This window comes from Dermacentor andersoni, chromosome 8 (assembly GCF_023375885.2).
Source record: "Dermacentor andersoni chromosome 8, qqDerAnde1_hic_scaffold, whole genome shotgun sequence".
Classification (NCBI taxonomy): domain Eukaryota; kingdom Metazoa; phylum Arthropoda; class Arachnida; order Ixodida; family Ixodidae; genus Dermacentor; species Dermacentor andersoni.
Genome location: NC_092821.1, coordinates 148,704,764 through 148,726,942, shown reverse-complemented (window position 1 = coordinate 148,726,942; position 22,179 = coordinate 148,704,764). Strand labels below are relative to the sequence as shown.

Genomic DNA, 22,179 nt, shown 5'->3' with positions numbered 1-22,179 from the left:
GCTTATATTGTAAGCGGTATATTTACGTGCTTTATATTTTTTTCCGTTGTATATAATCATTATCGTAAGCCTCATCTTATTTAGCGGACGCTCTCCACAGGAGCTGCTAAATTGAATCGTTGATTCGGCCTCAATCTTAAAATATATATGATGTCACCTTCGTCGTCTGCTTTTTTCCGGTAGCGGCTGACGTTTCGGCTCCGTCAAACTGTTCTTCGTGGGCGCACGGTGGCGTCGTTGTCTTGCGTACGCAGAAACTAGGGGCCATGTTACTGCGCATGCGCAGATACCTACATCTGGGTCTGCATGCGCAGTGCCGTCGCCCCTAATTATTGCATACGCAAGCCGCTTGCGTCCCCTAATCTAAAACTCTCTAATGGAGCATGCACGTGCGTACATATACGCGCTGTGGTGTTGTTTTTGCACCCGATCATGTTGCAGTCTTTATGAATTCCGGATGAGCAAATGGGTGAGAGAGCGGATCTGTGAGCGAGCAGGAGAACGAAGGTATCAGACATGCAAGTGAAGCAACGGCGATACGGAAACTTGTCGCAGGTTTCACGAATTCCGGATTAGCAAACGGGTGAGCGAGTGAATCTACGAGTCACTATATATATATATATATATATATATATATATATATAATATAGTTGAATGATATCAGAGTGTGCAGACGAACTATAACGGACTATCGCGGTGAACGTGAAGAAAATCCGTCTCCTCGTATGCCAGACGTACTATACATGTCAGCGTATACAGCGGTACCACACGTTCAGCGCCCGTGTGCTTTCACGACACCCTCGCTACGAAGATGACGTGCTGCCGGCTTCGCAGCTAATCGAGACGTTTCGGCTCCGCTGACCTGCTCTTTCATGCCGCGTGGTGGCGATCTCGTCTATACAGGGGGGCTTTACACTCTTGTATACGCGGCGTTGCGGCGGTGCTACAGAGGGTTATTACGATGGCTTGTTGCCTTGTGTGTCTTCCTCGTGAGTACCACATGGGCCAACAGGCGGGAGAGATGCATCAATTACTGGGACATATTAGATATAGAGTGAACGAACTAACGGTCGCAGGGAGTGTGGGCCCCCGGAGTGTAGCATCTGCCTCCCCTTGCGCTTCGCGTGTGGCAAACGCGTCCCCAAGTACATTCGGAGACTCATTTATCATGTCACCTTCGCCGATTCACTTCTCCGAAGAACAATACGTGCCGCGCTCAGAGCGACACGAGGCGGGACGTTTCGGCTCTGCTGACCTGCTCTCCTCGCCCGCATGGTGGCGCTAGCTGTGTGTGTGTGTGTCGTCTGCGGTCCCCGAGCATTTATACACTATACACGAGCGCGAAGCGGCGGTGTTCGGAACTGGTTATTACAATTGTCTATGGCCCTCGCAGGCAGCATCGCGCGGTCGCGCGCAGGTCAGGCGTTCCACATTCGTGGAGCTGCACGTGAGCGCGCACGCGCGCACAAACAAGCGAACAAACACGCGCTGCTCGCCACGTAATTACGGTCACGTGACACGGCCGTGGGACGCGCGTACGTGTGTGCGGAAAGCTCGCGCGCCCGTTACATTGCGATGCCCCCCGTCGTCGCCGTGAACTCGGCGCGACGCCGTCGAAGGACGCAATTACGTTTCGCTCCTCTCTTTGGACGAAGGTTGTGGAAAGGCGCGCATCGCCGACATAGGGATGCACGCGGGTCGGAGAGAGAGAGAGAGAGAGAGTCGCTCACGAGGTCGCGGGTTCGACTTCCAAGCCGCGGCAGCGGCCGCATTCCTATGGGGGGAACGGAGTGTGAAAACAGCTTCAGGCGTATACACCGTGCTTTCGGTGCACCTCGAAGAAAAAAAGAAAGACTCCACGCGGACAAAATTGAATCCAGAGCACCGCAATATACGCGTATATAGACCACGGGCAGTATTCGAAAAACCTTTTCGTTCGCAAGCGCTTTTCGTCATTTGCACTCAAAGCGTGCCACAAAGGCTCTCACTTTGATCCTGCACCGTAATGCGCGTCACTTCGGTGTCCCCAGCGCGCACCAGGGGGCGCAAAAGGCGTCTGCAGCCTAGAGTTACTGCATATGCTACCAAAGGTTACCTTTGGTAGCATATACAGTAACTCTACCGCACCCTAACGGCAGCCATGAGCTCCCGACTATCCCGTTTGAATCGCCGAGTGCTGTACCTGTAAGAAGAGCCGGTGTTTGTATACCTGTTGTCTGTTTGTTGTGCACACACGCGCCTACCTTCCCTTATTTAGGTGTGTTGCGCTGCGTTGCACGTCACACGAGCTTCTGCAATGTAAGAGGGAATGAGGGTGTACATCTGTCTATAACTGACACCCTTACGCCCTTTTTGGGTGTAAGGAGGTGAGCTATAGACAGATTTATGCCCTTATTCACTGTTAAGGGTGTAAAGTGTTTCGCAGTGTATACCCACGATCGTTGTCTTTTCAAATTCGGGCACTGCAGACCGCCCTGACGCTTCATGTACTCCCGCCACCTATGTCCTGCTAATACTCCTTGTATGTTATATGATCAGTCTTTCAAGATTAATTCGGAAGCGATTACTAAAAATATTCATCCTGGATGCGAAGTACGATGCATTTGGAGAATGCACGCGGAAATGGTTTGTACTTGTATTCTTGTCATCCACGTACGAGAAACTCGACACTAAATTGATCTACATAGACCTTTGTGTTGGCATAAACGGGCGGAAGGCAAACCTTGAAGTGTGTTTGGGAGTCGTCGAGAAAGTGTGAAAAAAAAAAAATAACAGAGAGAGAGAGAGAGAGAGAGGATGCCAGCAGCAACACGGCAACGTATACTGCACATATAGTTCCATGCATCTTCGTCTCCGCCTTCTGGCGATGAAAATGTAGTTTTTTACCGTTGCAAACATGAGGAGACGGTCACTTCTTCCGCGTGCATGGAGATGCAGTTTTTTGCATCTAACCATGGTATCTAAATTTTTTTAAAAATTCAATGGCGATGTAGCGGCAGATGCGAGAAGAAATGCTTGAGCATTCCGTCGCACCTCTTTGAGGTCCCGGGTGCACGACTTAGACCGCGTTTACCCGCCGTGGTTACTTAGTGGCTATGGCTTTGGGCTGCTAAGCACGAGGTCACGGGATCGAATACCGGCCACGGCGGCCGCATTTCGATGGGGCCGAAAGGCAAAAACACCCGTGTACTTAGATTTAGGTGCACGTTAAAGAACCCCAGGTGGTCCAAATTTCCGGAGTCCCTCACTACGGCATGCCTCATAATCAGAAAGTGGTTTTAGCACGTAAAACCCCTTATATATATATATATATAAACCGCGTTCAAACCAACTTGCAAAGTGTTGTTCAGGAGCTCACTCAACACACGTCCCGCAGGCTACCTTCGAGGGGGGAAGGTAGCCTGCAGTGGTTCGTGACCATGCCACGTGACCGGCCTCCCACACCTCACACACACGCACATGCTTTTCCATTCTGACGCTCCTAATGCTCATGCATTAAAAAAAATCGCTTTCACGTTCGTACCATACCTGTAGACAACAACAATAAAAAAGCGCTTGAAAAGCAATAGCTGTATCGATGTGTCGGGAGGACGTTCCGTACAAGTGCATACGTCGGAATTCGTCAGCGAGAAAAGCTCATTTGTTAGGGTGAGCGCTCGCGGCATCTGTTTACCTAGTTAAAGCACGTTGGCGGGCTAATTGGTTAGAATCCATGATAGAGTGTATAAGCGCGTCTGAACGAGGACGAAGAAAGGAACAGACACTAAGAGACAGCGCTGTCTCTGTGTATCTATTTCTTTCTACGTCCTCGTTCAGTCGCGCTTATGCACTCTATCATCTGTTTACCGTTCTCCTATTCCCCCCTTTTCTTTTATTCCTGGGCTGCTGCCTCTCGTAACCAACACACGAAAAAACGTACGTTCGGTACCGCGCTATCCGGCTCGTGGACCGGCGCGGTCTCTGCGGTCCGAACGAACGAGGTCATAGCCGGCACGCGGCGTCCATTTCAGCAAAGTGGACGTGCCGACCGTTCCACTAAAGGTTGAGGAGGCGGAGGGGATATGTGGGCGGGAGGTGAAGTGGCTCGCTGACCCCCTCCTTCCCCCTCCCCCCCTCTACCAGTGCTGACCCCCCCCTCCCAACACGAGATGAAAGGATGCCCCGACCCTTCTCATCTCACGCTACCTTCGTCCTCGAACTCTTTCGTGTGCGTTGGCGATGCTGACCGCTGTCCGGCTCTCCTTTCGTGCTGATCTAGCGGACATTTCTATAGTTTCCCAACAACAACAACAACAACAACAACAAAATGACTAGAGTGGAACTCTGACGCAAGTGGGTTCCACGTGGAGCTTCAATATACGGCTATATTTACTTTACATGGGAGTGATCGTTACTACGCGGGTTCGCCTAAAATTCGTCCTCCTGGCTACAGACCGCGTTACCGTACGGTAATATGCGGCAATACCGTACGGTAATTACCGTATACGCACAAGCGAGTTCGCTTACGGTGGTATACGCACATTCCTTTTCATTTTTTTTTTGCTGTTGTGTGTCTGTGTGCCTAAGAGCACACAAACCTCATGTCTTGGACCACTTTACCGTTTCGATAGCGAAAAGATTCGGAGCACTTTATGCAGGTCCAACGCGTATGTCGGAATCTGTGTATAAGCGAAGCGTTTGATAAATGGCGCGCGACGAATTAATTGTCGCTACGGTTGTCGTTTTCGATTTATATTCTTTGTAGTGACTTCTGGCTGTCGCTGTGATTTTGTTTCCAGCGTCCTATATATGAGTGTCGTTACGTGACATTTCTATTTTCTTATGGTTGCCGCTACATAATTGTACTTCCGAGTGCCTTGTGCTCATAAGAAAAAAAAGCTGCAAAAAAAAAAAAAAAAAGACGTGACTACGTTATCTTTTGCGCAGACGTTCGAACTTCCAGCCGAGTTTCCAAGCATATTTTGCTCTGCCGCCATCTTGTCTGGACAGCAAAGTATAACACCCCGCATCGTGCTTTCACTTCGATGCCGTTCTCTCTTTTCTTTTTTTTTTCTGCCGGCTCCGTCAGAATTAAAACGGTACTTAAGATCCACCTACATTGTCATATCAGCCGTATTGGGACACATCTTTTGTCCCCCTCCCCGAAATAATATAAAAAAATAGGGAAGTTGCCAACCTGAAGCACAGCATATACGTTGCGCCGTGGACGATGATGACGTGAACGACACGTACGCGTACGACGGAGAGGAGAGAGAGAAAAACGGATCGCACGTAGCACCCGGTAGTGCGTATAACGCACAGGCAGCAGGGGGGGGGGGGGGGGAGCATCCTCCGTCTCACGCAGCTCGCCCATTTGCCTCTTTGTACACTCCTTCCTGTTTTCTCGGAGCCAAGTTCTTCGGCACTTCTCGCTGTTTGCTTTCCCTCGCAAAATCAGCGCGGCGCGCGAAGCCGCGCGATAGCTGCTAGCCGGCAGCGCGACGACGGCCCGTTTTGTGTCCCTGTTCTACAAACGACCTCCGTGCAGAAATGAGCGTGCTGTCACGGCTGTGTAGGCCCGGGGAGAGGCGACGGCGTTTGGCCGCGAGGAACTCGGTTCTCGCACGATGCACGTCGTCGTAGGCGTTTGGCCGGTGTTTTTCTTTTTGTTGTTGTTTTTTTGATGGCACCGGGCTCTCACTGGACTCGCCTCTCCCCCGCCGCCGCCCCGCTCTCCCGGCACACGCACGGGAGCTCACAAACACGTGCCCAATTGCGCACGCGCAACAAGCGTACGCGTACACGCGTAAACACAAACGTCAACACACGCACACAAACACAAGCAAACTGACGCGCAAACACACAGGTACACCAAGCCTACACACACGCACTCACGAACACAAACACATACATACCTACCTACATACATCATTACATGCATACGTGCGTGCACATACATACATACATACATGCATGCATACATGCATACATACATACATACAACCTGCATAAACACCCACAAACACGCGCGCACGAAAACACACGCCCGTACGCATCAAGCATGCACGCACACAGAAACACAGAACCACGTGCGCCGCCTGCGTGACGCCAACGACGTGACCGCGGCGTGCGGACGGCGCGCGACCACTGAAACAAAGGAGCTTTAGAAGATACAAACCGAATAGGAAACCCGAATGAAGGAGTACATAAGCGAAGTGGAGTTGGGAGGGGGGGTCATTTTACGTCGTGTGCCATGATGTATGTGGTAATGGATGGCCGCCTGAACGACGGCTCTTGAGTGCGCCTTTGCGTGCAACGTGCGGAGGCGACGAAACGTGCTGCTGCAGTGTCGAGAGCGTCGTCGCGTGTCACCGATGAGTCGGCCATCTGCACCGGTTTCTCGATGCCTTCGCGGCCCGTTTTTGTGAGCTCGAGCAGGGGGAAGGGCCCTACGTCGTGTAGTACGCGCGGTTGTGCGCATGCGCGTGCGTCGTGAAAGGCAACGCGAACTGTGTTTTCAAGCACCAATCAATTTTTTTTTTTTTACTATAGCGGGACATCGCGATGTCTTAGCACTCGCTCAGGGCTCGTTCTGTGGCGTGTTATGCTGCTACTCGTTGACCCATAACAGGCCCCCTAGTCGGCGCCGAGCATTTAGAGAGTTTCAGCGCGTCCGGCGCATTCCGGCAAGCGCCAGCTGACTGGGCGTTTTACCGGACGAGCGGACGGCAAAAACGGCTTTGCACGGTGCAGCCACCTGGAGGCGCGGGGCGTAAGCAGACGAACACACCTAATATTGCAGTAACCAATTGTATTTTACTTTCGCACTGGTGTAAATTTCGGCAGTGCGCCGAAGTACAATACACTCGGTTACTGCAACATTAGCTCCGTGTTTGTCTGATTGAGCTGAGCTACGCGCCACCAGGTGGCTGCACCGTGCAGGGCGTTCTAGAGTTACTGTATAGGCTAGGCTACGCAGTAACTCAAAGCCGTTCTAAAGCCCCTTGATTTAGGCCGTTGACACCGCTCATCCAGTAAAAACACCCAGTCCGCTTGCGTTTACCCGAATACCGGACGCGTTAAACCTCTCTATTAGGGACTTTTAGCTTGTCCGCTATTACGGCAAACGGGGGTGGCTGGTTTGGGCGGATTGCCGGATTGGCGGGGGCGTAAACTTGAGCGGGCGGAGCGGTGTAGCCGCCTGGTGGCGTAGAGCTCAACCAGACAAACGCAGTGCTAAAATTGCAGTAACCTACTACATTCTGCTTCGCTGCTGGTGCGAATTTTCGGCAGCGGCGTAATTGTGAACACGATTACGCCGCTGTCGACAATTTACACCAGCAGCTAAGCGGAATATAGTAATCGGCTCTGTGTTTGTGTGGTTCAGCTTTGCACCACCAGCTGGCGCCACCAATCTGGCCGCTCACGTTTACGCCCACGCTCATCCGGCAAACCGCCCGCGCTTGTCGGAATACCGGACGCACTAAAATTCTCTGGTTGCCACCTCCTAATGTTGACCTTTGGCGTCAGAAGTGCGCGGTTCTTCTTGCAGCCGTGTCGTTTACACCTTGTTCCCGTTTTGCGCAGTGGTGATCCCGACCGTTGCGACCACTACGGCAGCACGGCCCTGCACTGCGCGGCGGCCAACGGCCACATCAACTGCGTCTCCTTCCTGGTCTCCTTCGGCGTCAACCTGTGGGCGCTGGACAATGACTTCCACACGGCCACCGATGTCGCCTCCATCAACCAGAGGGAAGAGGTATGCGCGTCCAGCCAGAGCTTACACACTCACATATATCATGCGCATCTGAAAACTTTCTACAGCGGTGGAAGCTTGGGGGCGTTGGTAATAGTTCATTACCGCAGAGGCGAAAGAGCGCTCTTTTCTCCTCTGTAATTTTCCCAAAGCCATTCATGCACTGCGCAACAACACCGCCACCTTTTACACCCTTTTGGGCGTATCTTTCGTGCGGTACACACTCTAAAAACAGTTGCACCTTTTGGGGTGTATATTTGCCACAGAACAATAATCGCCATCTGTCTTGCCCGCATTTACTTTCTTTAACGCTGCGAGCCCGGTATTTCCAAGTCACGAACGGTATGCGCGTTATCAGCATGACAGAGCATTCTCAACAGGAAAGCAACGAGCGCAGCGTTTTCAAGAAAGTAAAAGCGTGTAAGACAGATGACAATTATTATGTGGTAAATATGCACCAGAAAGGGTGTAATATTTTTTTCTATAGTGCAACACTAGCCAACCACTCTTAAAAATATGTTCACCATTTGGGGCCCCCCTCGTCCCGCAACAATAATCGTCATCTATCTTGGCCGTATTTGATTTCTTTGCCGCTGCGAGCCCGGTACTTCAACGTCACGGACGGCATGCGCGTTATCAGCGTGACACAGCATTCCTGACAGGAAAGTAGCGAACGCAGAGTATACAAGAAAAGAAACGCGAGCGAGGCGCAGATGACGATTATCGTTGCCAGACAAGATAAGGCCCCACTGGGTGCAAACTTTTAATGCGTAAGCATTCTTTGGCGACCACCCCAGCAAAATCAATCTGTCGTGCGAAAAGTGTAACGCCTTCTGTCTGCACAAAAATGCGTGATTTGGGAAGTCAAGATCTCGTTATTATAATGTAAATGTAGACGATTGGTAGCTTTATAAGCGATAAAGAACAATTGAACAAAAAAAAATGAAATTTATCACAGAGAAAACCGTTCTCGTCGGGCCGTGTTGAAAGCTTACTTTCCCGCATTACGGGTATGTGTGCAGAGAAGCCAACTGTGAGGCTCCTGAGTGCAAAAAATAATCGATTGGTGCATGTGATAATGGTTTAATAATACTGATAAATGATTGGTGGCACTAAAAGAAATCGGTGACGTTGCCGAAGCAAGGTCGTAACAAAGAAAGGAAAACGTGAAAATAAAAACATAAAAGAACAGCTGTGGTGAAACCGGTTGTGACGACGTTTCGGCTCAGTTGATACCATCGCTTTGAAGGGGCCATGCAGCTTTGCAGCTTCCCGGCAACTCATCTCCACACCGCTAAGTACACGGATTTAAGTTTTTGGCACAGGAAAAAGCGATGGGCAGATATGCATAAGCTAGGAAAAGCAAGTAAACAAAAGCGAAGTAACAGCTAGCCGAGCCAAAGAATGCTTACGCATTGATAGACAACTCTCACAACTTCTGTAGCATTTTGAAGAGTGCCTGCCTTGCTTTCGTTTCCTTTCTAGAAAGCTCTGCTGGTCGCTTATTTCCTGCGAATGCTACGTCACGCTGATAACGCGCACGCCATTGGTTACCTGGAAGTACCGGGCACTCAGCGGTAAAAAAAGGAAATAAACTCAGGATAGACGACTATTCTTGTGTAGGATAGTCTGTGTAGGATGGATTAAACTGAAATTGTCGGTCAGTAAGAAATATTACGTGTCAGGTGTGCGTCACCGCAGACATGCGTTTCTCCTGCGTTTTGTAAACTGTGATGCTCTACGGACAGGATAGGACTCCCCATTGTACACCTTCATAAATGTCACCGTGTTTGAAATGCAGCAATGCTTCAATAAGTATACCGCCCAAATTCACGCCCAAGTCGATCCAGTGACGGCTCCCACCGTATAACGGAAGGACACACACGTCATTGTCGAAGGCTGCGTGCTTTTGCAGGCCGCATGCGCCTGAAAGCAATAGCTAAAGCCAGAAGCACATCGCCACCACCATGGTTTGAACATTACATTCAACAAGATGGCGATCGTGACTTATTTCCGGCTCCTAAAATTGCTTCCGACGCTGGCAGTTCGGTGAAGCAGAGCCTCCGAGATTCGTTTCCCTTAGATTGAGGGAGCCGTTGCTGAGGGGTTAGGGAGCCTACGCGCAAGGACAACACTTGTAGGCTTTCTATGACGGGTGCTATGTGGGCGCCATCTATGGCCGCATGGACGATATCTGTAACTGTGCCTCGGCCCACGGTGCAGGTGCTGCGGTTCCTGGACCAGGCGGTGTCCAAGCAGAGCGCCCTCAACAAGAAGTTGGTGCAGCGGCTCAAAGAGAAGGCCCTACGAGACGCCGACAAGAGGCGCAAGGGCTACCAGAAGCTCACCCGAAAGGCGGCCAAGAAGGCCGAGCGGGACGACAAGATGCTCGAGAAGCAGCGCAAGCGCATGGCGCAGGTGAGCCGGCGTTGCGTGCGACGAGGGTGTCGAGATTTGGGCTTTGTTGGTGCATCACAGAGTTGCGTACGGCCGTGTGTGTTTAACAGTGCGCCTCCAAGATTGGGGCGCGCCCTCCACCTTCCGGTCTCAGAGGCCATTTAATCGTAGCCAATCTCGGAGGCCGTGGTTAACTGGTGTTTGCCAATGGCATAGGCAAGTAGCATGATTGTAAAGGTAACAAAGTAGGCCGAGCGGGACGACAGAAGGCTGGAGAAGCAGCGCAGGCAGTCAAGCGGTCAACTGTTCGATCAGCTGGTCATCCGATCATTCAATCAGTCAATGAATGAATGAATGAATGAATGAATGAATCAGTCAGACATTCAATGAATGATCCAATCAATCAATCAATCAATCAATCAATCAATCAATCAATCAATCAATCAATCAATCAATCAATCAATCAATCAATCAATGATCCATTCAATCGATCTCCTCCCTGCAGGTGGAGCTGCTGGTCGAGGCCAACAACGGCGTGCACAGCGCTCTGATCCCGCTGCACGTGGGCGACGGCCGGGGCACCCTGCAACCCACGCGGGCGCCCAAATTCTCGGACATGGTCAGCACGGGAACCTCGACCACGGTGTCGAGTCGCAAGGGACTCGGCGCCGTCTCCAAGAAGGTGCACCTGCGCAAGCAGAACACCGACCCCGGGGACTTCAACAAGGCACGTGTGCAAACTGTGCAGCTCACTGTTCACAGCGTGGTACACAAGTGAGAGAGAGTTGGGACGGCCGCGAAGGGTGTTCATATAGCGAAAGTCGTATGTTGTGCCGTTCCGAAGTTGGAAGCATGCACGTGCGGAGTAGGGCACGGCACTGTACAATTTCGCATCCGATCTGGCGCACAACTGTAGTCGCACCGAAAGACGACGTAGGACGCGCGGGTCTCCGAGAGGTCCCATCAGATTCCAAGAGGCGGAGCACCCAATAAGTGGCAAACAGCACTTGTGCTTGGAGTGTGGCGTGAAGTGACACAGACAGAGACTAGAATCAGACAGGACGAGCGCTATTTCAGTGCTCGTTCTGTCTGCTTCTATAGTCTCTGTCTATGTCACTTCGCGCTACAATCCAAGAATATGTTACCGTACCAACTCGCCCAACTTTCTATCCTTTAGCACTTGTGCCTCAACACTGTCCGTTCACGGTGATGACGCTTCGGAAAAAGACAGTTGTTGGGATTCTTGGAACTGTTTGTGTTGGACGTGTTGTTGGCACGACTCGTACGACAGATCGAACGGTCTCTACGTATGCTATGCGTAAGCAGGAGAGTACGGTAGCGTTCGATGCGTATTTCGTGTGTCGTACATCGATGAAACCTTGTTTCGTAGGTACGACCGGTCGTACGATCGATTGAACAGTTTGTATGCACACCTCTTAGGCATGATACACGCAGAACGGAGGAGGGGGGGGAGGGGGGCGTGCAACACGTATTACATGCGACGTACACAGTTTGGAAACATTTTGAAAAGCTTGTCTGACGTCTTTTCGGTACGACTGACCGCATGATTTCTGGGCACATTACCGGAATAAAGGTGGTAAGGTGGACGTCTGATACGTAATACATTCGACGTACATTGCTGGAATCTTTTCGTTGGTGCGACCGGTCGTACGACATGCGGCATGGTTTCCAAGCACGACAGGAACAGAATAAACTTCGTAAGGTGGAAGTACGATGCGTAATACGTGCGACGTAAATTGCTGGAACCTTGTTAGAAACTTATTGGTTATCTTGTTTGTTTACCAGTCGTCAGACGGACCGTAAGTTTTCTAGGAACAAGACGTAAGCAGTAAATGCGCATGCTACGATCGGCGCGTCCTATATGCAACGCGTATGACGTACATTCGACGATCACTTAAGTGCGAACGTACCATCTGCTATGGTCCCAGTGAAAACACTTCGTACATAAGACATCCGAACCATGTCCCAATGCCCATGCATCATTTCGGAGACAAATAGCTGGGACATCCGCTGAAAGTCCACTTTCAGTTTCGCAAAGTGCGGCGATGTGAGTGATCATGTGAGGGACGTCCGACACATCGACACATCCCTAGGATATCCGTGTCCCGTAGTGGATGTCCATAGGATATCCATAGGATCGACGTCATTGTCGTCGCTAGGGTAAGCAGGAGACACGGTACAATTCCGCGTCCGATCCGACGTGAGACAAGTACGTCGTACCAACAAAAGCACCCAATACGTTTCCTACAGGTTGCACGCGGTTCCAGCATTTCGTAACAGGCATGTTTCAGACGAGTCGCACGTCGCGCTCGACTCCGAGTATTTGCCGCAACGCAAATAAGAGAGTACTATACATACCAAAGCAGCTACTTAGGTTCGTGAAATCGCACTGGACACTTTGTGACTTACGTGTCCAGGTGACTGCACTTTGCTCACGGGAATATACTTAAGTTCGTGAGATCTTGTTGGACAATTTGTGACTTACGCGTCCAGGTCCCTACAGTTGCTCACAGGCGTAGTCCTTTAAACCAAGCAGCTATGTGCAAGGATATCGATTTGTTTCTTCGCCCCCGCAGCCTTTTCTTTCAAGCTCTGTACAGGCAAGAACTTGGTGGACGGTGTACTACGTATCCCCTGCTTATAACCTAGTCGTGCCAGGAGCTAAGTATCCAGCGGGTTTCATCCGACTCGCAACTAGCGCAGCTGTTGTCTGCGCACTTAAAGGACATGAACGCCCTTATATGTACGCCACAGGTGCTGCCACACAAATTTCTTAGCTCCGAGTCAGGGACGCGTCCGTGTGCCATACTCCGTTCGTTCCAGCCTCCTTGTGCGCACCAGTTCTTAATTCCACCAATCGCGTGGTTCGAAATGACTGCTCATTTAAAACCCCGTCGCAGGTGCGGACCCTCGACAGCGACGGCAAGAAGTCGATCCGCTCGCTGACGGGCCTGCAGCGCGACGCCGAGGTCGTCTTCGTGCCCAAGGGCTCCGCCGAGGAGCTCACCCCTTCCTCGCGGCCCGGCCTGCCCGACTTCCTGGACTCCGGCTCGCCCGCGGGCGACCTCTCGCGGGCCATCAGCGAGCCTGACCTGGGCACGCACCCGGACTCCGGCCTGGGCGAGGACGAGCCCATGACGGGCTCGAGCATGTTCGAGCGGCCGGGCTTCGGCAGCGTGGCGTTCCGCAACTCCATCTCGGGCACCCTGCTGTCCCTGCCGTCGTGTCGCATGGACGACGAGGAAGCCGGCAGCATCGCCTTGCCGTGCGGCAGCGTCGTCGACTCCATCGGCTCGGCGGGCAGCCTGGCCCAGCGGCAGAGCGTCCTGCCCTGGGAGGACGTCGAGGACGTCTACTACGAGGAGGACGAAGAAGACGAAGAGGAGGACGGCGGCGCGACCCCGGCGATTGTGGTGTTCCTCTCCGCCCACGGACTGGCCGAGTACGTGGACCTGTTCTCGAGGGAGAAGGTGGACCTGGACGCGCTGACGCTGCTCGGCGAGGAAGACCTCAAGGCCATGGGCGTGCCCCTGGGACCGCGGAAAAAGCTGCTCAGGGCGGTGGAGCAGAGACGGGTGGCCTTCGAAGACCCCGGAGAAGTGGCCGATTCCAGGCTGTAGTCTGGAGGACAGATGTGTTGAGAGACACACGTCTTTGGCATACGAGTGTTTTCGTTTCTTGTGAGCGTGCTTGTGGGCGTGTTTGTGGGCGTCGTGTGATGCCAGTCCGAGAGCGACTACGCCGATCGATGATCTGTAGCAAACGAACAGAGTGAATTCTTTTCTCCCTCTATCTCTCTCTCTCGTAATCGAGTGCATCGGAAATGAACTTGTTCTCCACTTCTTCGCAACGTTTCGATGTTTGCCGGAAGTGTTTCCTTGGCATGAGCTGCTCCATTTGCGGAACCTAGTTCGGCATCGCCGCGTCTCGGTGGTGCCAGGCGTTTCAGGAATCAGCGTTGTAGAGAACGAGAGAGAGACTTTATGTAATGAAAGCTGAAAATATCAGCCCTGATGTGCATGTACATGGCAAGGTGCGCGAGCCTTGCTAGACATTTTCTTGTTTTTTGAGTGAGAGATGCGACACGAGGGCGAAATCTGATTTCGCTCAAGGATTAAGTGTTATCACTGAAAACTCTTTTATCTCAGTCAGCTTCGGTTTGTTGTGTTAGTTATGCCACGCGTTCTAAAGAAAGGCGTGGGGCCAATGTGTTTCCTCTTGCATGGATTCAATAACGCTTGTAATTCCAGACGTTTGAGGTGTATCCTCCTCGAAAGACGGTTATTAAGTTCAGGGAAATTTTTTTTTCTTCTACTTGAGGAAAGATCTTAGTCAAGGTGATTCCAGAATGCCGCCTGGAGCCGCAAAGCATGCGCGCGCGCGTAGCTTTTGTAGATTCAAGAAAAAAAAAATAGATGTAAATGCATATAAGGTGCGTCCTAATTTGCTGCAGGGATAATGTGCTTCCCTGCAAACCTTGTGTGGTACAGCGGCACACCTAATCGAGAGTATTGGTTGCAAGCATGTTGAACTCGAAGGCCTTTCAGCATACTTATTTTTCCGAAAAGTGCTGTTTTAGAAGGGGTCCGCGTAGCTTCCACCATTCACAGACGTTGCACCAACTATCGACGGAGAGATTACTCTGCCCCCACCCCATTTTAGGACAATAATCACCTGTCCTTCACGCGATTGCGGTCACCGAAGAAAGCACGCATAAGAGCTGTCTTAATGTGAGCCCTGACCTATTTGTCCGACTTGTTCAAGTCACGTCACATGACGGCGTGCTTAAACATAATCGAAGGGACACTAAAGACGATTGTCGAACTGTAACAGATGGCTTGTCATCCCGCTGAAGCTTTTCCGTGACTTCATAGATTCTGGCGGCGTTCTTCCGAGGTTACTTTAAAGAAAATGACACAGTGCAGCGAACCGCCCAGAACGTGTTGTGGGATGTTTGTGGAAACGAACTGACATTGATGCACAGTGATAGATAGAATCGAGCATGCATGCTGTCGAGGAGTGTAGTAATTCAAACTTTTAATCTGGCACGGAAAAGTCGGCGTAAACTGTGCACGTGGCGTGAACTGGCGGTGAAACTTGGTACTTCGATATGGATGCAATCGGATTATTGCACGTAAGTCGGCTCTTATTTAGTGCGCCGCACTTATTGTTTGAAATCGCAGTCTTTAATTGTCTCACGTTCGCGATTTATTCTACGCTTATTACTGGCCAAGGAAAGTTGACGCTAAAGAAGCGGCGCTGCCTTGGAGGGAACGAGTGGAGTCCCCCATTGCATGGAAGTACACGTGAGTGTTCTTGTACGCGCTTGAGTTGCGAGTGAGTAGCCAAGAATTCTGCAGTCTCCCTCCTGTGAGATACGAAATTCCATCCACCAATTGGGCCGCAAAGGGTTGCCAGCACTCCATGACTAGCACTGTATACTGGCACGTCCTACCGCTTCCCACCCAATGCCGGCGTACAATCGCTATCGCACTCGCCTATCGCTGTATTCCAGCACGTTTTCTGGCGTGTGAATTCGTGAGCATGATTACGACTGCAGATTAAAATCTGTTTAAAAAAGTCTTGCGGTGTTTTCCGCGTTACCACGGCAGGAATGGACACTCTTACCGGTAAGCTTTTCTTGCATCGCAAGATACGGCACCACAAAAGTTTGTTGTCGGTCTCTTTAAAGAGGGCCAACTGCTAAGAAACGAAACTTAATTGGTTATGCATGAGTAGCACTTTGTACTTTCGAAGCAATCTTGGAAAATCTGCAGGTCTAGCAGTGGCCATCAGTGACCACAGTGCCATCATTCTTGTAGTAAACGGAATCAATCTACAATTTAATAGCCTTTCAACAGCACCTTGACAGACAACACCAGCGCCTGGTAGTTACCGGCTCAGATTCCAGAGCATGGCCTCCGAGGTTTTCAGTGCGCCGCTCGATCTCTGAGGTCGTGCCCAGGTGCCGCACTTGTTCCCAAGCTTCCGGGTTTTGCTTCATTTCCGTCGTGTGGTAATGCTTTATTTTCTAGTTTTATCAGAGACGTCTATTTCGTGAGCCTTTCATGACGAATCTACTCGTATTTCAGTTGTAGAGTTCTCCACTGAAGGCTCTTTTGTATTTTTAGCATCTGAAGCGATTGTCTTACGCGGTTCAAAGTTTTGTAGCAGTTGGCCTTTAATTTGGTCTGTGGAAACGGTGATTGTTCAGCAACTGCTCCGGCTAATGTCGCACACTTCAATGTTGGGTGCTCATTTCAGAAGTCTGAACAGCCCTGAGACATCAATACATTTTGAATCGCGGAGAGCCAAGAACCCCCCAAGAAGCCTTACGGCTCTCAGGATGAACTCTCCTGACGAATTTGCTAGGCTGATACCTTCGTACTCCGAGGTATCGAATGTGTTTTTTTTTCTTTCTTTTCACAGAGCACCACATTGAGTGGCATGCGCTAAAGAAGTGTGGAAATAGCTATATGTGACCGCTTGAAACGCCAAATAAATGGATGAACCAAACTTGTGGCCAATATTGCTTACAGATCGAAATACCAGCGTTCAACCGCCGCTTGTTCAACCGTCGCTGGGACAGTGGCGGTTGAACTCGGTCCTCGCCGTTATAGTCCTGGCTGCGAGCAATGCATGGCCTCTGAGATCTCGCTCGCAGGGCACGAATTCGGAGGCCACGTGTTTGGTGACTGGCGTGCTTGATAAGCGGAGCTCCTGCCGACCAATTTCCGGCAGTCTTTGGAAGTGTAGGTTCAATGTCGCGTGTACACGGGAGGAAAGCAGGGGAGGAAACGCGCCGTAATGTTATAAATGTGATTAGCACTCTGGGAACTTCACCCAGTTTGGAGTATATGTCTGTCCACTGTTAACCGTTTTCCCCGTCACCTTAGGCCACTAGGCGGCCCATGGTCGAATGGGTAGGGTATCGGCCTGCTGTGCTGAGGTATGTAACACTGGGCATGCGCTTTTCTCCAATGAAACCCTCTGCACCAACTTGGCCGACTGGACGTGTGCTACTTGGTGCGTGTCACATTTCAACGGACCTCCTTGGACGCCAACTTGGATCCCTGGGTGTGTCTTCAGTGACAAGAAAAAAAAACGAAAGTTAAAATTTATCCGGTGCTGGCTGAAAACGAATCCGCGTTGCGTGTGTATTAAGGCAAGGTGTTCAGACACGCGCCAGGTGCGAAATTCGCAGCAGCGCAGCGCGCCCAGAGGGACGTGCGAGGAGGAGTCCGGCTGAAGTACGCATACATGACGCCTTTCAGAGGTGGCGATACACGGTGCGTAGCTACATTGCTTCTGAACGGATACAGTGTGAGCTTCACTATCTGTGTGCTGTATCGTCGTACTGTGAGCTTGTACCTATCTGTGCGTTCATACAGTCATCGGGCCGGCACTACAGAAAAGCCTTCACGAAGCGATCCCGGCAAGCCTCGAGGACGGTGACCAAGTCATCCCGGTCTGACCCGCACAGCCACGTTCCCGCTGTGGAACCCCGGCACGGTAGCTACGCCACTGTGCACGGATCACGAAAATCAGAACCACATTCATGCTTGCAGTGTGCGTAAAGGTTCGATAACTTACCGCAGCTATCGCCGTTACTCTATAAACATGCACTGGAGTCGGACTGCGGGCTTTTCTTTTTCTATAAGGGGAAATGAAAAAAAAAAACTGTTTAAAAAATAAAGACTCCGTCACATGTTTTCATCGTCATTGGTCTGCTGCTGTGTCTTGTTGCGAATCTACCGCTCTATCAAGTGAATTCTACACCACGTATGACGAACCGTCCGTGTGCCCTGGCGCTTTCATAGATGCTCATACACGTGCTTACGCCGAATCACGCGATGAATAAATGGATATGCACACATTGGATCTTCCTGGAAAAAAGGTAAGCCTGTACAGCCCGTTACAGTGATGTCACAGCCAGGTCCATTCCCTTCTGTGGAAAGCGATGCTGGTTTGGCGCGTACATCAATCACCATGGTAACGCACGTAGTTACAGTTTACGCGATGAATAAATAGATATGCTCGAATTGGATTTTTCTAAAAAAAGGTAAGCCTATAGCACATTACGAAGATGTTGCAGCAACTTCGACTCACTTCTCTGGGAAGGAATACAGGTTCGTCACACACAAGATCGCCATTACATTGAACGTATATCCACTAATTTACTCTGAATAAATCAATATGCTCGAACTCGACTTCCCTGGAAGAAAGGTAAGCCTGTACACCATTACAATGTTGTTACAGCGAGGTAAGCCGATATATCACACCCCGCGCATGTGCGGATGCTGATTTAGGCGATAAATGAGCGAATAAGCTGAGAATTTTCTCGGAAAAATGAAAAAAATGGTAAGCCCATGAAAACAATTGTTTTGGGAAGGTCCAATAAACTCACTTTAAGTTGCTCGTTCTTTGCATATCTTGAAAAGCAAACAAACACTGACACCAAGGACAAAACAGGGGAAATTACTTGTGCTCAATAAATGGAATGAAGAAACGCTAAATTAATGGAAATTAAAGTGGATGAAGAAACAACTTGCCGCAGGTGGGAATCGAACCCTCAACCTTCGCATATCGCGTGCGATGCTCTACCAATAGAGCTACCGCGGCGCTGTTTCCCCATCCACTTTCTTGGGTATTTTATGTGTACTAGCAGAACCCTGGGAGTGTTAGCCAGTGCCACCACTCACAGACCTTGGCGGCGGACGTGGAACGTCCTTCTTGCCGCAGGCGAAATGCGATAGATGTGGTTTCGGTTCCCACCTGCGGCAAGTTGTTTATTCATCCACTTTAATTTCCATTAATTTATCGTTTCTTTATTCCATTTATTAAGCACAAGTAATTTGCCCTATGTTGTCCTTGGTGTCAGTGTTTGTTGGCTTTTCATGATATGACTAATAAAAATCGGGCCCCTCGGTTAACCCCCTTTCTTCTCGTTCATTACATAACGAGGGTCTCGAATTCAGCAACATTGATTCCTTCAGGTAGCATATGTGGGTTTATTGGCCAGTTGCCTTCACCCAAAAAAAGATCACCTTCTCGTGACGCCTGCGGCAAAAAGGACGTTCCACGTCCGCCGCCAAGGTTGGGAGTGGTGGCACTGGCTAACACTCCCAGGGTTCTACTAGTACACATAAAATACCCAAGAAAGTGGATAGGGAAACAACGCCGCGGTAGCTCAATTAGTAGAGCATCGCACGCGAAATGCGAAGGTTGTGGGTTCGGTTCCCACCTGCGGCAAGTTCTTTTTTCATCCACTTTAATTTCCATTAATTTATCGTTTCTTCATTCCATTTATTAAGCACAAGTAATTTCCCCTATGTTCTCCTTGGTGTCAGTGTTTGTTGGCTTTTCATGATATGACTAATAAAAATCCGGCCCCTCGGTTAACCCCCTTTCCTCTCGTTCGTTCTTTGCATGGATCACTGCGCACGCACGTGCTGATGCCGATTTACACGATAAATCGGCGAATAACTGAGAATAATTTTCTCGGAAAAATGAAAGAACAGTAAGCCTATATACAGCCCATGAAAACAATTGTTTTGGGCAGGTCCAATAAACTCCCTTTAAAGTGCTCGTTCTTTGCATGGATCATTTCGCACGCACGTGCTGATGCCGATTTACGCGATAAATAAGCGAATAAGCGGAAAATAATTTTCTCGGGAAAATGAAAAAACGGTAAGCCTATAGCCCATGAAAATAATTGTTTTGGGAAGGTCCCATAAACTCCCTTTAAAGTGTTCGTTCTTTGCACGGATCACTTCGCACGCACGTGCAGATGCCGATTTACGCGATCAATAAGCGAATAAGCAGAAAATAATTTTCTCGGGAAAATGAAAAAACGGTAAGGCCATGAAAATAATTGTTTTGGGAAGGTCCAATTAACTCCCTTTAAAGTCCTCGTTCTTTGCACGGATCACTTCGTACGCACGTGCGGATGCCGATTTACGCCATAAATAAGCGAATAAGCAGAAAATAATTTTCTCGGAATAATGAAAAAACGCTAAGCCTATAGCCCATGAAAATAATTGTTTTGGGAAGGCCCGATAAACTCCCTTTAAAGGGCTCGTTCTTTGCATGGATCACTTCGCACGCGAGGGCGGATGCCGATTTACGCGATAAATAAGCGAATAAGCGGAAAATAATTTTCTCGGAAAAATGAAAAAACGGTAAGCCTATAGCCCATGAAAATAATTGTTTTGGGAAGGTCCCATAAACTCCCTTTAAAGTGCTCGTTCTTTGCACGGATCACTTCGCACGCACGTGCAGATGCCGATTTACGCGATCAATAAGCGAATAAGCGGAAAATAATTTTCTCGGAAAAATGAAAAAACGGTAAGCCCATGAAAATAATTGTTTTGGGAAGGTCCCATAAACTCCCTTTAAAGTGCTCGTTCTTTGCACGGATCACTTCGCACGCACGTGCAGATGCCGATTTACGCGATAAATAAGCGAATAAGCGGAAAATAATTTTCTCGGGAAAATGAAAAAACGGTAAGCCTATAGCCCATGAAAATAATTGTTTTGGGAAGGTCCCATAAACTTCCTTTAAAGTGCTCGCTCTTTGCACGGATCACTTCGCACGCACGTGCGGATGCCGATTTACGCGATAAATAAGCGAATAAGCAGAAAATAATTTTCTCGGAATAATGAAAAAACGCTAAGCCTATAGACCATGAAAATAATTGTTTTGGGAAGGCCCGATAAACTCCTTTTAAAGGGCTCGTTCTTTGCATGGATCACTTCGCACGCGAGGGCGGATGCCGATTTACGCGATAAATAAGCGAATAAGCGGAAAATAATTTTCTCGAAAAAATGAAAAAAACGGTAAGCCTATAGCCCATAAAAATAATTGTTTTGGGAAGGCCCGATAAACTCCCTTTAAAGTGCTCGTTCTTTGCATGGATCACTTCGCACGCACGTGCAGATGCCGATTTACGGGACAAATAAACGAATAAGCGGAAAATAATTTTCTCGGAAAAATGAAAGAACGGTAAGCCTATAGCCCATGAAAATAATTGTTTTGGGAAGGTCCAATAAACTTTCTTTAAAGTGCTCGCTCTTTGCACGGATCACTTCGCACGCACGTGCGGATGCCGATTTACGCGATAAATAAGCGAATAAGCAGAAAATAATTTTCTCGGAATAATGAAAAAACGCTAAGCCTATAGACCATGAAAATAATTGTTTTGGGAAGGCCCGATAAACTCCTTTTAAAGGGCTCGTTCTTTGCATGGATCACTTCGCACGCGAGGGCGGATGCCGATTTACGCGATAAATAAGCGAATAAGCGGAAAATAATTTTCTCGAAAAAATGAAAAAACGGTAAGCCTATAGCCCATGAAAATAATTGTTTTGGGAAGGTCCCATAAACTCCCTTTAAAGTGCCCGTTCTTTGCACGGATCACTTCGCACGCTCGTGCAGATGCCGATTTACGCGAAAAATAAGCGAATAAGCGGAAAATAATTTTCTCGGAAAAATGAAAAAACGGTAAGCCCATGAAAATAATTGTTTTGGGAAGGTCCCATAAACTCCCTTTAAAGTGTTCGTTCTTTGCACGGATCACTTCGCACGCACGTGCAGATGCCGATTTACGCGATCAATAAGCGAATAAGCGGAAAATAATTTTCTCGGGAAAATGAAAAAAACAGTAAGCCCATGAAAATAATTGTTTTGGGAAGGTCCCATAAACTCCCTTTAAAGTGTTCGTTCTTTGCACGGATCACTTCGCACGCACGTGCAGATGCCGATTTACGCGATCAATAAGCGAATAAGCGGAAAATAATTTTCTCGGGAAAATGAAAAAACGGTAAGCCTATAGCCCATGAAAATAATTGTTTTGGGAAGGTCCCATAAACTTCCTTTAAAGGGCTCGTTCTTTGCATGGATCACTTCGCACGCACGTGCGGATGCCGATTTACGGGATAATTAAGCGAATAAGCGGAAAATAATTTTCTCGGAAAAATGAAAAAAACGGTAAGCCTATAACCCATGAAAATAATTGTTTTGGGAA

The 22,179-nt window shown here is 49.4% G+C and overlaps 1 protein-coding gene across 1 annotated transcript in view; it reads left to right on the top strand.

Moving 5' to 3' along the window:
* Sans (SAM_USH1G_HARP domain-containing protein Sans) overlaps window positions 1-16,669 on the top strand; it is a 129,562-nt gene extending 112,893 nt beyond the window's left edge. The window contains exons 2-5 of the mRNA XM_050176570.3: window positions 7,567-7,738; window positions 9,959-10,153; window positions 10,638-10,859; window positions 13,054-16,669. Coding sequence (XP_050032527.2) covers window positions 7,567-7,738; window positions 9,959-10,153; window positions 10,638-10,859; window positions 13,054-13,773 — 1,309 coding nt within the window. The 3' untranslated portion in view covers window positions 13,774-16,669. The remainder of the gene's footprint in view (window positions 1-7,566; window positions 7,739-9,958; window positions 10,154-10,637; window positions 10,860-13,053) is intronic.
* The last annotated feature ends 5,510 nt before the right edge of the window (window positions 16,670-22,179 follow it).